The sequence below is a fragment of the Dermacentor variabilis genome, chromosome 1 (assembly GCF_050947875.1).
Source record: "Dermacentor variabilis isolate Ectoservices chromosome 1, ASM5094787v1, whole genome shotgun sequence".
Taxonomy (NCBI): Eukaryota; Metazoa; Arthropoda; class Arachnida; order Ixodida; family Ixodidae; genus Dermacentor; species Dermacentor variabilis.
In genome coordinates this window covers 198,907,003-198,924,091 of record NC_134568.1, presented here as the reverse complement: position 1 = coordinate 198,924,091, position 17,089 = coordinate 198,907,003, and the positions used below count along the sequence as shown (strand labels likewise).

Below are 17,089 nucleotides of genomic sequence, written 5' to 3'. Positions count from 1 at the left end.
GATTGTACCGTTTCATCGATATATTGATTCTTACAGAAGCAACATTCAAACATGTAAGTCACATCCGAACTAGTACAAGTAAAGCTAGTTTTCACTTCGTGTGTACAACTATTAGCCGTGCTATTAATTTTAGTGTCACTTTGAAGGTGTCTGCAGGTTTTGCACCTGGGGCGACGAGATGCCTTTAGACAAAGTTGTCGTTTCGTCGGCGCGCTGCAACCCCTGTCTCTCTTTCACAAGTTCTTTCACTGTCCACTCAATCAACGCCTCTTACATCATCCCTGCAGCTCACATACCTCACCGCACTGGCCATGCGTGCACTACAAGTTACTCGCCCACGGGTCCGTGCTAATAAATTTTCTGCTTAATTTTTTCCCCAGAGCAGCCAAAGACTGGAGCGGCCTTTCCCCATAACATCACTACTATCACCTGCCAATCAAGCGTCATGCAAAGCGTAAGAAGTGTACTTTCACATTGAATCATTGTGACAACGACACCTTCTGTACAAACCCACCCCTTATGTAATACCTCCTCGGAGTCTTTAATGAAATATTAATTAATTAATACTTCGCGCTCTGACGATCCAAGAGGCTTTAGACCGTTAGCATGAGTCATAAGTTGTTATTTAATCCTACTGCGAAGGGATGTCAAACCACTGTCATCGTTTTATTTTTTATTGACAACGTTTATTGACAACGTGCAGCATACTCTATACACTCCTGCACTTGTGTAAGAGCCGCACTGTAAGAAATTTTGTCATGCTGGGACTCTTTCATGGCGCGGCATTTTGGTTCAAATAGCCTTCGAAATACCCGACAATAATTTTATTTGTTTCATATTAACCTTTTTAATGTCTATACTTCTGAATGGCTTTCCAAAGGCTCTTTATTGGTTTCGATGGTGCCGCTCTTAAGGCTTGAATCGTGAGCGCTTCGTAAAGATATACAATGATCATCGACAACATACCCCGGCGCATTATAAATTGCTTTTAACTAATCGGGAAGTGTGTACATCGTGCGCAATATACGTTCAAGGTCAACGACTAAAGGGACCCTCATTTTGGCAAATCTTTATTTCCGTAACATATACCGGTACATGAGAATTTTTAGCCCCAAAGTGAAAAAATATGACACAGTTTACATCTCCAATGATGCTCTGGTAGGACGTTCCTGTTAGCCATACATGTCATAGCTTCTTGAGCATATATATGCGTGCGAAATATCGGCGGCGCGAGTGTCTGTGACACAGCTGTCCTTGAAAGGGGTGCAGGCGATGCCCGAATCGCCTCGAATTCAGCAGTCGGTGAGACTGCTGAATTCAGGTGGCCACCTTTCTCTAACCGTACTGAGCGGCTATGCCAGCATACAAAACAGCATAATTTCTTTTTCTATCCCTGACTGGGACATGTTATCGGAGTGGGTTGAATACTACAGCTGGCTGGCTCTATAGTATGAAACGCTGGGAAATATTTAGACCCAGACACTGGAGACATGCCTCATTACATAAAAAAAAAAATTAGCCCGTTTGCTATTTTGGATGCTTTTCTTTTTAATCAAAAGAAAATGGGGTTTAGTAAAACGTCACAATCACCCAGCTACGACAAGGCACTAGCTGTTGCTTTTCTTGCGATTCCACGTTATATTACCAGCCAACATGGATGCACGACGTTGACTGAATGTGATGGTCGTCACAAGAGATTCTTCCACGCTTACGGTGCCGAAACCACATGATGAAAGAATATCGGCAAAGCAGAAACAGACAAAGTCAGGTTATACCAATGCATGATAGTTTTACTTTCTTTCAAGCCAGGAAGGTGAAAGATACAGATCAGGTCGCTCTTTGCGAGCGCAAAATACGTTATACAAATAGAAATAAATACACAGTATAGAGTACAGTAAGTATAAGGTCGCGCAACTAAACAAGACTAGCCTCTTTGGTTTCAAGGACGCAGCAGGCTACATATTTCGGGCACACAGGACGATAGTAAAAAGAAAGACCTCCGTGAAAAGCAGCTTTCATTGGTACAGACATTGTCATATTCCAGTAGAAGCTCCAGTTGAAGCTTCATGTTTAGCAGTTCACAGTACTGACTAAGAATCAAGCTTTTTTTTTTTCACTTTCATTTCTACCATTTATGGAAGGCAGAGCTCACTACTGAGAACAGTTGTCATACCGGACGCAGTACACGGCACCTGAGGTGAACGAGCGATATTTCCGCAGAGTGTTGGACCAAAATTTGAACTTTAACGTTATTTTGAGCACAATGTCCCTTCTGGAAGGGCGGGGCGAAGCAAAGAAAAGAAAAAAGAAAGAACGATAGAGAGAGAAAAGTAAACTGATTTGGGAATGAAACGAAGTCGACAAATAAAATGAATTGTCCTGTTTTGTATTACTAATGGATATAACTCTCAAAGTCTTTACTTTCGCATCTGACGAAAATAAGTAATGCCACGACGACGTGCCGCTCGTGAGGCCGCAGCCGGACGTCTTGACAGATTACAGCGTCTTCATCCGACTGTTACACCTCGCTTACAAGCTTTAGGAATTTCGCTGAGCACGACAGGTGCCGATTAAACTGCGAGAAAATTCGCCGATCTGTCGGTCGGCGCTACATTTGCACCGTCCACTCTGTCGTAATCCAGAGCCTCAATTTTCGTCCTTTTCTGGAATACGCTTTTCGTTTATTTTTTGGAAAACAACCCGTCGCACCAACGCTGAAGTATTGACAACGCCTCTCTGTCAGGCGAGGCTCACACCAACAAGAAAGCGCCGCGAGTGAGATTATACAATTTCATATCTTTCATTTCGACAACCGGGAACACGCTCGCACATGCACACTCATGCACCACGTTAGGGAGAACACGAAAAAGTATCCCAAAATCACCCACGGGCCGCACTCACACAGCGTTGCTTAGAGCTTTCGGCTTCATGCGCTCATCCGAGCAGCTGTTTGTCGCACTCTGACGTCAGGCACAAAGCGGCGCCCACGTCCACGAACGAAAACAAGGCACTTGTGGATTATATTTAGAAATCATTCAAACAGAAAGAAAAAAAAGATACAGTCAAGGCACTTAGAGTTATTGCTCTCCAACGCTGAAAAAGCGATTGAAAAACAGGGCCGTTCACACGCGCTGTACAAATAAACAGTGTAAGGCGGACGTCTTCTATAGTCCGTGGTATCTGCTGTTGTGGCCGTAAATATATCCACGTCATGTATCATACTAGCTTCAAGGCACTGGACACATTTCTCCGTCCAACTATTCAGCTACAGAAGACGAGTTCGTCCGCCGTCGGACGGCGTGTAATAAGGCACTTGCGGTGATGCTGGTCTTTAGAGAAAAAAAGATGGGAAAAATATCGGCTGAATACTGAGCATTGTATACACAGCAGCGTTGCCATCAATATACCGATCTTAAACCGGACCCAACCATTCTTGACACTGACTAAGCGCGAACGACGAACACACAAGAGCAACAGACAACTACGGCATTATACTTTGAACGGGGGCGCAGAGGCGAGGGCGGTAAGGGTGCCATGGTACAAAGCGTCGCGTTGCGGCGAGGGCTCAACTCTCGTCAATGGCGCCGTTTTCTCTCTGCAGAGGAGAAGCGAATTTAAATTTCCACGGCCGGGCGTCGACCGGTCGATGGGAGTCGGTGCTCGAGAAAGCTCCAGATGCATCGGAAGACGCACGCCAATCCTGACACCGACACGATAAGATGGCAATCACCGGAGTGCCGCGTCCTGCTCTGCAGAGGCAACCAGGCTCCAGCAACGCTCACCATCGAGCCGCAGCCCGAAATCGCGTGCAGCTCAGTGGTGTCCTCACCCCATCGCTCTCCCTCCTGTGGACGCCTCCGAGCTGCGTGCTCTCCTTGCCCTTGCGGTCAACTTGGGAGCAACAAGTGCGCCTCAACGAGCTTATGTTAAAGAAACACTGGGAACGACGAGTTACACGGCAAAGATATTGCACAGGCCGGCCTAACCGTGCGCTAGCGATCGGAGCACAACCCGAGTACTTGGACGAAAAGTGTTTTCCAGCCAACTTCTCGCGTGAATACCCTCGGAAACGTGGACAGCGCACGTATGTAGGGGCTTACAAGGGCCCCTATGACGAGGGAACTTACTCTAACCCCATCGCACCAGCGGCTGCGCGCACGTTACACACAGGTAAATATAGGGAGTAAACGTTAACTTCTGTTCTCGCAACAAGGAAAAAAAGGTGGTCACGTCTAAAAATAGGTTACATCTGATTCGATGAAATTGATGTAAAGGTAAGGCACGTCGTGAATGAATGTCGAAGTGTATTTGCTGCTAAGCTGCAGGAATGCTCGTAATAAATGTTCGCGATGAGACAGACAAAGAGGGACGTTTTGTGAGTTGCACTGCTTTCGCTCGGAGCAGGTGCGAATAACGTCATCGCCGACTCTATGTACAACCATGATCCGCCAGCGTTTTAGAGGTACATAAGACATGATCTTTAGGCTTGCCGCCGAAAACCCAACTCCGTTCAGGACAGAGCTGCCCAGAACAATTTTTTTTTATCATGAACTAGATTCTATGAAGTCAGGTTAGAAGGCCAAAATCAATATTTTCCCTTTGTCTATGTTAAGGGCCCCATGGTCCTTTCGTGATACTTATGCCGAGGAAAATCCACTGCAGTCACGTCCACAGTTGAGACGTTTGAACTTAAGTAACCACATCAGTGCCGCTACTTCCACTATCACCATTTCCAGCTTTAGAGTCGCCGGCAAAAATCATTTGTTTCAGCATTGTGCTACTCTTATCTGATGAAGAAAAACATTTAAAAGATACAAATATTGACACTTTCTGGTCCGTTTTTTTTCGTCATGTAAGCCTTTTTGTCGGGCATGCAAGGAAAGGAGAACTACACATTGCAATTTCTCTAATTTGTTGACTTGACCTGTAAAATATAAGTATTCACGTCGGTACTAAAGCGACTGGTAGCGGCACTGACTTTCGCCTTAAGTAAGGAGCAAACGAAAAATTAAGTACGACACGTTAAGTTGATGTCGGCTATGCATTATGGTTACGTTTACTTCGTTTTCGGCGCTGTAGAAAAACTGCAAACAGTGGCTCTTCATCCCAAGATAACACCGGAGTATATGATTCTTGGCATTTTGGACCCTCCCACAAGCCTCGCCATCGTATATAGCCAAAATCGGCCTGCATTTGTACATAGCATATTCATTTATGCCGTTAGGCAAACTTCTGCAGCGTAAGAATGAGCCAACATATGAGCACTTTAAGAGGCGCTGGCTTGTAGTTTCTATCTGATATTTTAGGTAAAAACTTTAAAATCAAAGTGGTTGAGCACAAGCGCATTGTTTTAAAAACTTCTTTTTGCTCTAAAAATACGAGTCCAATATTACACATCCCAAGTATAAAGAATGGAAGTAAAGCATAAAGATAGAATAACGCACAGCTTTCTTCTATGTCGTATGCTTCCTAACAATGAGCCCTTTTTTTCCTCTTGTTGTATTCCTAAGGCAATTAAAAAAGAATAAGTAAATAGATTTGAGTAATACTAAGCAGAGGAAATCTGACAATGAAAACTGCGTCGCTTGAGGAAAAGAATCACGTGAATAGAAAGAAATACCCTTCAGTATATTGCATAGGTAGGTTGGTGCATGAGTTTGTGCCGTTTTGTTTCTAAATTTATACAGAATATTTTATTGCATTAGGAATATCCTTAGAATAATAATACTGCACGTCCCCCCCCCCCCCTTTTTTTATGTTCATGATGCTCTCACATCTGTGGAGGTTTTAGACACCGCTGTCGAGAAGAATAAAAAAAAACATCACCAGGAATATTCTAGAGTTTTTCTCTATGCTTAATTTCTGTGTTTAAAACAATAATAAATAAACACAATGACATGAATTTATGCACCGACCCAATATCTTTGATACAGTTGGTAGTGAATGGAAAACTCCTCAGTAGAAATGACACTATGCTCGCAAATATATGCTGTCTAACTACATATGTATTTGCTGTATAAGCACCCTTCATGAGCCCAAACAAGTCAAGACATCGTTGTGCATGACTCATTAAATGCAAGAGGCAGAAAACAATGCTGACATGCTGGGCACACATCGTAGACTAGCGCTACACTCTTGTGATCAGCTGAGAAACTCGACCTCACATGCATAGTAAGTCGTGCAAAGGCACCCACTATGTTTAAGCATTTAAACGAAAGAGAAAAGACAGAGGGAGGGAAGAACTCAGAGAATACTTTCTCTTGCACGAATGCGTTCGTTCCGAAGTATAGGTTGGCGAAAACAAACCGTAATCAACTCTTTTACGGCTAATACGTTCACATAGTTAATGATGATTAAGCCGCGCCCATTTAAGCACCCCGGAGAGCAGCGTTTATGCTACATATATTTTTTTTTTTATGTCTCACTTCAACAACACGTGTACGAAAATGGACGGACGTTGATAAGGGTGCCGACCTCGGCGGGCCGAAGATCATCATCACTGCCACAGTGGCTACAGAAAGAACCGGTATAAAGAAACCCACGAGGCTCCGTACAGCCGAAAAAGAGAGTCTGCGCCACGGCGCGGACACGACGCCGTTGCGGACGCCAAGGAGGGCGAGGCAACCGCACTGGGAGACGGCGCTTGTCGCAAGTCCAACGCGCGCGCCGGCGCCGCCTGGCTCACACGTCGGGTTCCGCCTTGATCGCGGCCGGCGCCGGAGCCCCGGCGTGGACCCTCATGCACGACGATTCCTCGTGCTTGTAGAGGTAACTCTTGAGCGCGAACGCTTTCCCGCAGCGGCGACACAAGAACGGCTTGGTGGGAGAGTGGGTCTGGACGTGGGCCCGCAGGTTGGACTTGTCGGCGAACGCCTTGGAGCACTGGGAACACTTGAACGGCTTTTCTCCGGTGTGCGTGCGGATGTGGCCCTGCAGCAGCCAGGGCCGGGAGAAGCACTTGCCGCAGAAGGGGCACTGGCAACCCTGGCCGTGCGTCCGCACGTGCATGGAGAAGGCCGGCATGGACACGTACACCTTGGAACAGTGCGGGCACTGGCGCGCCTTCTTGTCCGTCACGCTGCGGTGCGTCTGCCGGTGTCGCGCCAGGTTGCTCGACGTGCTGTACCGCTTGCCGCACTCGGGGCAGGCGTAGTACGGCTCGCCGGCCCCGCTGCTCGAGAGCCGCGAGCCGCCGCCGGGCTCCTGCGACAGAAAGCGGGCGTCGTCAGCGCTCCCCGGGACGACCAGACCATCGAGTTCGCCGCTCTCACCGTCACCTGCCAACGCTTCCCTCGCCTTGTTAGTAGCCATTGTATCTCTTGAATGTGTGTTGTCATTTCATTCCCTAGGGACTCGTTTTACATCGTTAGTTAGCGGCTCACATCTGCACGTTCGTTCCACTGCATTGTAGATTTGCTTTGCGATTTATTTAATGTTTCACTGTAAACAACTCCTGTTATTTATCTATCAATAATGGTAACAGCGAGTTTTAATTTTGTCAGGAACGCACACTTTATTATGTAATTGTACGTTTCACAAGAGAAAAATTAACAAGTAAATAAAAGGTAATGCAACACCTACACTTTTATCATTTGTGCTCACAGAAAATTCTAAGTGACCTAGTTTATGGTCCTTTTGACTATAGTTTTAGAGCTCTGCGTCATTACATGGTCTCTCTGTCTGCTATGAGGCTCTGTATTTTTCTTGTTGAACTGAAAAATGACCTCTCAGTGTCCCGTTGTTTGTGCTACCTTCAGACCACAACTTCTTCACGAGTCTTTTACAAAGGTGTTTATCTAACCTCGGTGACTTTGCGGAATGAAACCAAACTTGACATGTGCCAAGAGTGTGTCGTAATGGTTACGTCAGTATGATGACTTGAGCGGTTGAAGGCAAATTACGCTGATAGCAGCTTTCTAAGCACATCCCCGAGTTTCAATGCGAATGTAAACATGGTCATGGAGCTCAAAAGAATTTCCGCAGTAAAGACAGACTTGTCACTTGGCGAGAATGGCGTGCACGTCACGTCAGTGAAGTAATTTTAGTTCATGAACAAGTGTTGCGCCACAGTCAATGTTTAAAAGGCTATGCGAGTTATGCGGGTGCTCTTCACCAGCTACCGATACGTGGCGCTAGCGAGCGACGTCCCAATTTCTTGTAAATGAGCCAAGCGCTAAGCTGGCGTGCATGCAGTTCCGGCTCCTTGCGGGGGGAGCTATAAGCTTGAAGCAAACTTTGACCAGCGCGAAGAAAACGAGACGAAAGCCGAGGAACACTGAGAAACACAGATGAGCGCTAACTTCCAGCTCTTCATTTTTAACGTCCAAGTAGTATTTATACATTAACTTTAACAAAAATTCTAAGAAAACTTCAGGGTCGTACAATCATTGCTATAGTGTAACGTTACATAGGCTAAAGGAAACCATCTAAAATTTTATCTTTTTATCAAGCATTGACAGTGACGGTGTACTGATGCATTTTTGATTCGCTTTAGTTATGTAGTAAGCCTCTATAATCTCTCACTCTCTGTTTTATCTGTGGCTCGCTTCAGGAACTTTATTTTTTCCAGTACTGGCTTACTCGCGCATCTTTTACTATGGTCCCCCATGTGACCACCTGCGCACTGCCAGACGGTGTTTGCGTGCTCTATCGTTGAAACACCGGCCTGTCTGTTTGATATAAGAAAGGCCGCAACTAAGTGGAATCTCGTAACCTCGCTGCGTTACGTGTACAATCGGTCAAACGTTTCACATGCATCTTACAGCAACCAGAAGCAACCATCTTAGGCAGTAGAATTCAAATGAAGAAGTAACAACTCTAAAGATGAGTCACTACTCAAACCAGTCGTGTTCTGAAAATTCACTTCTGCGTAAAGATCAATCCTTTCTCGAACAGCGACAAACAGACAAAGAGGGCGGTTCCGTCGTGATGCCGGAAGGCTTTTTCAAGACAAAGGCAACGAAGGCCATTGAGAAGAACTTTATGGGTATAGACATTATCTCATAACAACAGAAGAAGGTTACTGCCGTTATGTTGAAGAATTACCAGCTGGATTCTTTAAGGAAATCTTTGGAGCAGGCCGAGAATGGTTCCTTGCGAGTATTTTTCACAGGAAAGACCGACAAGCCTGATTGCCCCCTCAGGGTTACCGTTTCTGAAAGACACAGCTGGCAACACGAAAATAGCCGCTATCTTCAGCGAAATATAAGTACCTCGACGGATGATGATCCATTTTTCGTCCGGAGATCAGCAGACATGGTGAAGGGATTTGGAAAGCGGACAACTGCAGCGTGCAACCACAGCCATTTCCATAGACGACGAAGATTTGTATTACTCCATACCTGGCGATGCTCTGTTTGTCGCTGTTCGCGAAAGGATTGATGTTTGTGGAGAAGCGAATTTTCAAAACACGGCTGGTTTGAGTAGTGACCAATTTTTAGAGCTGTTACTTCTTTATTTGAATTCTAATGCCATTTGTTTTGACGACACGTTTTACGCACAAAAGATAGACGTATACATAAGCTCTTCGGATTGCATCGGCCATTCGTGACGTTTATGGACAGGCGCGTGGCCACGGAGATCAGTGACCTTCAGGTAATTAAGGCTTACAGATACGTGGACGACTATCTGGTGCTTTTAAATCCCGCTGATGAAACAAACCTGGACGGTATCACTGCTGACGTCATCAGCAAGTTCACTGCTCTTTTCAGGAGCTAAGATTCACTTTCGAAAAGCCACGAGCAACGAAAATTCAGTTCTTAGACTTGCAACTTGATTTAACGGCCCTGCATGTATGTTACGTGTATAACCCCAGAACGAAGAAGGCCTTCTTTCTTTTGACAGTGCCCAGTCAGGGTTAGTTAAAAAGGGGGTTGCCTACAACGTGTCTTCAGGTCGAGCTCGTTAAGTCATGTCACCATAAAATAGATGTTAGCGTTAAAAACCAGACCCCCTTGTCTAAATAATGCTGGTTACCCTTCGGCCTTCGGCAAAAAAAAAAAAAGTTTGCGAAAGCCTTTTGCAAATAGTGAAAGGAAAGAAGTTGCCGCAAACCCAGTTGGAACGTAACAAAACGCACGTGACCCCGTACCTTCACCGCATCTCCCATAATGTAAAAAAGGTTGCGGTTTGATATAACGTAAACGTGCTGTTTTCCGCCCCGTGCAAGCTGGCAAAATTATACCCTTTGTTGACAAAGAAAGAAGCACGTGTGGGTTGCTCTAGGATGAGTGTAAAACGTTTCACCGATTGCACACGTAACGTGGGTTATGAGATTCCGCTGAGTTGCGGCCTTTCTTATATAGGGCAGAGAGGTCGGTGTTTCAATGATAGAGCACGCGAGCACCGTCTGGCAGTGTGCAGCAATATAAGTGGTCACATGTGTGACCATTGTAAAAGATGCAGGTGTAAGCCACTACTGGAAAAAACGATGTTCCTGAAGCGACACAGAGATAAAACAGAGATAGAGATTATAGATGCTTACTACATAACTAAAGAGAGCCAAAAATGCATCAATTCACCGTCACTGTCACTGCTTGATAAGGAGATATAATTTTTGGATAATTTCCTTTAGCCTATGTAAGGTTGCAATATCGCAGAGATTGTATGCCTGTTAAGTTTTCTTAGAATTTTTATTAACGTTAAGGTATAAACATTGCTTGGATGCTGAAAATAAACAGAAGTCAGCCCTCGTCTGTGTTCCTCCATGTTCCCCGTCTTTCGTCTCGTTTTCATCGCGTTGGTGAAAGTTTGCTTCGAGATCATGGACCAACGAACTCGCACCAGAGTCCTGATAAGGAGCTATAATGTTTGGCAAGAATGCCCTAGTCGGATTTATCTCAATGAAACCTCTCAGAACGCGGTGTCAGGGGATGACTTGTTTACGTTACGTACACATAGATTATGATTGAAACCGGCAAGCATCTTCTTTCATTGTTTACGCCGGGAAGGCGTCTCACCTGAAGAGTTCGAACTTGTTGCAGCACTGCAGCGAGTATGCTCGCTGAAGCTGCTGCTGCAGATGGGAACTGTGGTTGCGCATCGTGCACTGTCAGGCTGAGCGGCTCTTCACACACGGTAGGCGTGACAGTGCGCGAGAGGCTAGCGGGAGACCGCGGGCTGGCCGGTTTCCAGGAGGCCCAGCAACCCTGGCCCGTCGCCTCCGGGCCGCGCGACGATGGTTCCGCCTCGTGCTCGGCAGGTACCTCGGCTGTGCTCACGCGCCGCTCGGGGCTGTTCTCTGCAACGCCAGACTGGCTGGTCAGTGGCGGCTCGACGTGCCCGAGCCCAACAATGCTACGCCACTGACAACTCTGTGCACCGAAAGGAACCCGTCCGCCAGTAAATAAGAATCGCAGTGTGTCCACTCGTAAGCGCGGCGCTGGCAGAGAGAGACGGGGAGATAAAATAAACGGAAAGATAATTAGGCTAACCAGAGGACATCTCCGGTTGGCTGCCCTGTGCTGGGGAAAGTGTCCAAAGATTAGAGAAAATTAAAGATAAGAAGCAAGAAGGAACTATCGAAGCTACCTTTGGGAGCAGTGTCACACACAGTCACGCATGCAGTATCATACGCAGAGGCGCATCGACATACGCAGTATAACACGCAGAGGCTCACGTGGGCGTACAGACATACATAGCGTCACACAGTGCACACTGTTACACACAGTCAGTCGTACAATCAGGTCTCTCTTATGTAACGCTGCAGGGATTCTCCACCTTGCGGGATTCTGCAGAACTGATTTGTGATAAAATGGCTAGTGGTCATATAAGAATGGAACACCTGACACCTCACTCGCACGCGACACAAATAAATTTCGCGCTAACACTTACAGAACGACGTGCATGCGTTTATAGTATAATTAACGGGCAAAGGCTACAGAGAATGCTGGCAAACATTCTGGATTGCGTGAATTAAAGAGGTCTCCCGACAAAAGTCTTGCTATGACTTTCACGCGGAGGCGTAGGGACAGCTACCCACTGGTATTGTACCATATATTTGGAACAAGTGCAGAAGACAATATGCCTGAAGCAGAGACCAAACAAACTGCTCTGGGATGTATTCATAGAGTACTCAACCGTAACCCACATTTTCACTGACGGCTTCACAGCTCATCGCCGTTTTTTGAACGGTGATTTTTTTTTACCTATTTAGGGCAGCGATTTTCGTTCCCCATGAAGCGAGCGACACCATCAACGTCAGCCGAGCTATGTGGCATTAAGGAGGCCCTTATTTTAAGTACTTCCACAGCCATCGAGGCGCTGGGTCATATTCACGGATTTAAATGTAGCTCTATAAAATATGTGGAACATGCACAGGCGTTATAACAAACGACCTTCAGCCCATCCCGTTAGCTATCTTTACCATGAGATCAACATTGTTGGACATCGCATCACTTTCCAGTGGCTACCTGGACACTCCGGTGTTTTGGGAAACGAAAAAAAAAATGGATGAAGCTGTCCGAAATAGACGTCGGTACAGAAATTGTAGAATCATATATTTTTGCTAAAGCCAGTGCTTCCAACATGGCAAAAAAAAAAAAATATGCCTTTGAAGAAAGGTATCCTCTCTGGAGTCTGCCGCTTCATGAAAACTTCCTACGATCGGTTGACCCCACTGTAAGGTCAAGAATTTCACGGCTATCCAGATCCGGGCTGCACTTCGCAGTCCGGACCTGGATGAACAATTCTGGGCTGTCCAGCAGGCTCACGACGTGGCCGTGAGGCTTGGCCTTCCGGTCCCGACGTGGGAGCGGCCCGCTTAGTGGCTAATTATCGCTACTTGCAGGACCAAATAAAGTTTCCCATCCATCCATCGCCGTCAGTCCGTTATAATATCAGCCTCGACACAATTATCTGTGTCTCATAGGGCGTACCCCCGATGCCTATATATACTGTGATAACTGTGCCAGTTTAGAGACAGTGGAACACGTATTACTTGAATGCCCTGTGTACCGCGACGAGAGATTGTCTTCAAGGCTGAATGGACAAGGTTTGTTATGCTCCACTAACATTACGTGGTATCTTAGGTTCTATGAACTGTCCTTCAAAACTGCGGCGGGCCTTGAATTTATTTGATCTGATACCTCTCAGAAATTGGCCTTGTCGGAAAGATTTATTCGCTTCATGACACACACAAAAAAACGGAATTTTTCGCCATCGTCTCATCTGCAATATCATTATCAGAATTACTGGTATATATATATTTTTTCATTTTTATTCATTGTCCTCTGGAATATTTTAATCGCTTTTCCTCTACCTACGCAAAGTAGCATGTCAATGGTCGTGTGCACGAATGCAAAATGATATTAAAAATTTTCTCTTTTTGCTGGGTTCGCTTGGGGGAACATTTGGCCAAATGGCTAGGAAACGCGATTAACTTACGCATAACTTAGGTTAATTAAATATGGCTCATAAACATAAACCATCGAGAGCGCTCAAAAGTACCCTGACGTCGACACGTTGTGCTTTCCACCACAGCGGGAAAAAACATTGCTATGCAGCAGTGACGTATCCCCCCCTTTCCACCCTCCGGAAGATTCTGTGTTTGGAAGCAACCTGCCCCTCCCCTGCCCCCCTCACACTCCCCGTCTCCGATGAAGCGCGTGCCCTCCCCCTAAAGAAAAAAAAAAATTTGTGGCCACACAAATGCTGTGCAGAGGAGGTCGCAGTTAATCAATTACTTGATCCGAACTATAGTGAATTATACAGTAGCTTCAAAGTTGGTTGTACACTAATGTTATTTAAAACACTATACGAAATGTGCGAAGGGTCTTGGACAGATGCATTAGTCTCCTTGGCGGACACACCGTGTGCATGTATTTACAGCCAGAAAACGTGCAGGTAGCTAACATTCATTATTGGCTTCATGATTTCTGCGTTTACTGCGTGTGTTTATATGGGAAGTTTGGAGACACTCGTATCCCAAGGCAAGTTAATTTAGTTCAATTTTTCTACAAGGCTCGTATCTCCTGGATATAGGCATGACCAAATAAGCGTGGCTAATTCTGCATCCTGAGGCGCGCCTTACAGGAGTGACGCAACCAGTCGCGTACTCGCCTCCTCTTTTCGACAGGTGAGAGCGAGAGCACAGCTATTATCATTTCCGCGCTGCTTTCGCACTGGCCTGCAACACGCGGTGAGCATCACCATGGGTCAAGTCCTTGCACTGACATTCCCGCCTCAGAATGGGAAATTTGGCTTCGCTGGGCGACAAATTCGGCGAATATTTTGAGAGATGAGCCTCGCAGAAAAATCAAAGAAAACAAAATACGACCGTTTGTCAAGTTTCAAATATGATATGCACACCGTAAGCGAGCAGGCATGGAAGAAATACAATTGAATCCTATGTAGTTGTACATTTTGCGGCTGTACTTTTCCGCACACAATATCCACGCCAAGAATCCTAAAATATTCATGCAAGCCGCCGTTACATAGCTCCCGCATAGCCTTTAATATAAACACAGTGAAAGTTTTTGAAGGCCCGATATAATGTACTCTTCGATAGCACTGCATTTCTTAGTCCACATAGCGCAGAAACCTGCGTATTCAACTCAGCTACAGTCTGCCGTTTCTAAATTGCACATTTCAACATGTCAGATGCCGATTTTGTGAACTGCGCCGCACTTAAGACACGCGGCTAACCACAGGCTCGCCCTGCGCATCCAAAACAGCCGGGCGGACGGGCTACCTCAGATGCCATACGGGGCACGATCTGCTTGAGTGAAACACGAGGCAGAAGCCGTGCGCGCCTAAGGCCCTGCTTGCCAGATTACGGACACTTGAGTCACTCGAGCGCTCGAGGTCCTCGCGCGGAAGCCAGCCTCGATCCGCGTGCGCAGGTGCCGATAAAAGGGGGCGCCGTGGTTCCGCCTACACTTGGCTGTGGTGACCTTGGTTCTGCCGGCTCGTCCCTTCGCGAAAGGGTCCCCGCAAGGAGCGGCGAACGTGTCGATTATGGTTGAAAGACGCCCGGCCGTGCCGAAGGAGGCACATGGCCGACGACGAGACGCAGGCCGTGGCTCGCTACGAATGGGTGGCCACCACGTTGAACGGACGTCTGAGCGAAACGGGGGCTGCCCCTCATGAACGAACCACGCACGCAGACCCCTTCGGAGAGCTTCCCCTTTGTTTTCCTGCACAGGCTTAGGACGCCGTGTCTTCGCCGCCCGACGCAGCGCTTGTGTGTTTCGCCTCCTTCGCGAGGTTTGCCTCGCGCGCGACAAGTCGGCATGTCGTCTTCTGCTCGATTTAGCACAGCGTGGCGTTGTCTGCCACACGACACGCTAGCAGACAGCGCTGGCCTGGCGATGCGCCAGGGACCACCGGGCCGAACGTGAAATACCGCCGCTGGGTAAACTCGTGCAGGCTGCAGTTCCACGGCGCAGCGGGAGGCGCTGTCTGCCGTGCCGCTCGGCCCCTGGCTCTCTGCGCGGTGCACTCTTTTTTTTTTTTTTTCTGTTTGGTCTCCGCTTTGTCTCTGTGGCTAATTCCGGAAACGTTCTGACTGCCAAAGTACCTGTTGGTTTATGTCGGTGAAATAATACGTGGGCGCGCGTTTCAGATCACGCCTGTGCATGCAGCAGGGGGACGGGGCATAGAGCCTCTGGGGGGTTCCGCAGAAAAGCGTTCTTTCATATTGTTGCACACCTGAAGGCAAACTGCGCGAGCTAGCGGACGCTTGACGAGAAAAACGCCCATTCAAAACGGGAAAGCTCTGCAGGCACAAGAGCTGCAACTTTTTCTCAATATGCATAGTATACTGAGTGCACATCTCAAAAAGAGAGAACGGACATACCTATCTGTATTTATTAAACTATTCGACCGGCGGCACTGTGCGAAACTGCTTTCGGTTCCAGTACACAACAAGTGGTAGGCTGGTGTTGGGCTGCTGAGCACGAGGTCGCGGGATCGAATCCCGGCCACGGCGGCCGCATTTCGATGGGGGCGAAATGCGAAAACACCCGTGTACTTAGATTTAGGTGCACGTTAAAGAACCCCAGGTGGTCGAAATTTCCGGAGTCCTCCACTACGGCGTGCCTCATAATCAGAAAGTGGTTTTGGCACGTAAAACCCCATAATTAAATTTTTTGTAAGTGGTAGGCATAAAACAAAACGATAGATTATCCTGTTCCTATACTGCAGTTATTGAACGCTCATTCCTTCGCTTCGGATCATGTTGAACTGCAAGCACGAACGGTTTGACCATGTCCAGATTTTTTTTACGTAAATCTTCTGACGAAAGTAATGTCAAACGACGGCGTCTATAGACTTTCAAGTAAGGTTTCATGCGGGCGACGCAAGTGCGGTTTGGGACGGCGTTAGACCGACAGCTCTCTTAAATATTTTCAGAGTCCAATACTATGACCATAGCCGTCGACGACGCCAAAAGCAGATCGAACGCTGCTACACATTTGTTTCGATTATCCTGTTGCACAGCTTGGGTTTCCATCTTTTTCTGTACATTTTTTTTATAAGTTTCAATGTAATCGCTTTAAGAGGAAGCTTTAGCTCGGGCCCAACTCCGGCACGGCCTATTCAAATACATGTAAAACGCAAAAACGCTTTTCTGAGATAATCCCTGGACCGATTTTAATGAAAGTTGTTGCATTTGAGAGATAACGGTAACTTATAGCGACTGCTGGAAGCAGAATTTCGATTTAGGGCTTGAATTTTGTAAGAATAATTTTCAAAAATTCGAAAGTTCGAAAAATATAGAAGCGCAAAGTTTAAAATTAATAGCTCTGCATCAAGAACAGATATCGCGGTTCTGTAAACGTCATCCATCAGATCATTAAAAGCGACAAATATGATATGTCAATTTGTATCTTACGTAAATGTATTACGTTGTGTACAAGGGTTCTGCAAAAGCTGTATTTTCACATTACCAACTTTTTTAATATTAATATGTAACATATCAAATTTGTCCGCTTTAGATGTACTATTAGATTTAATTCACAGAATGGTGATTTGGTTTTTCATTGCTGAGTTACAGAGTTGTAAACTTGATAGTTTCCATTTCTTAAAAAAATTTCTTCTTGCAAGTTTTAATAAAAAATTGACAATTTACATAAAAAATTCGAAACAAGCA

At 46.3% G+C, this 17,089-nt stretch overlaps 1 protein-coding gene across 3 annotated transcripts in view; it reads right to left on the bottom strand.

Annotated features, from left to right (window-relative positions):
* Nucleotides 1-1,764: 1,764 nt before the first annotated feature.
* The window catches only part of LOC142590671 (uncharacterized), a 33,534-nt gene continuing 18,209 nt past the window's right edge, over nt 1,765-17,089 (bottom strand). For all 3 annotated transcript variants that reach the window (XM_075703076.1, XM_075703084.1, XM_075703094.1), the window contains exons 3-4: nt 10,959-11,239; nt 1,765-7,203 (exon numbers count right to left, since the gene is read on the bottom strand). In XM_075703076.1, coding sequence (XP_075559191.1) covers nt 6,682-7,203; nt 10,959-11,239 — 803 coding nt within the window. In that variant the 3' untranslated portion in view covers nt 1,765-6,681. The remainder of the gene's footprint in view (nt 7,204-10,958; nt 11,240-17,089) is intronic.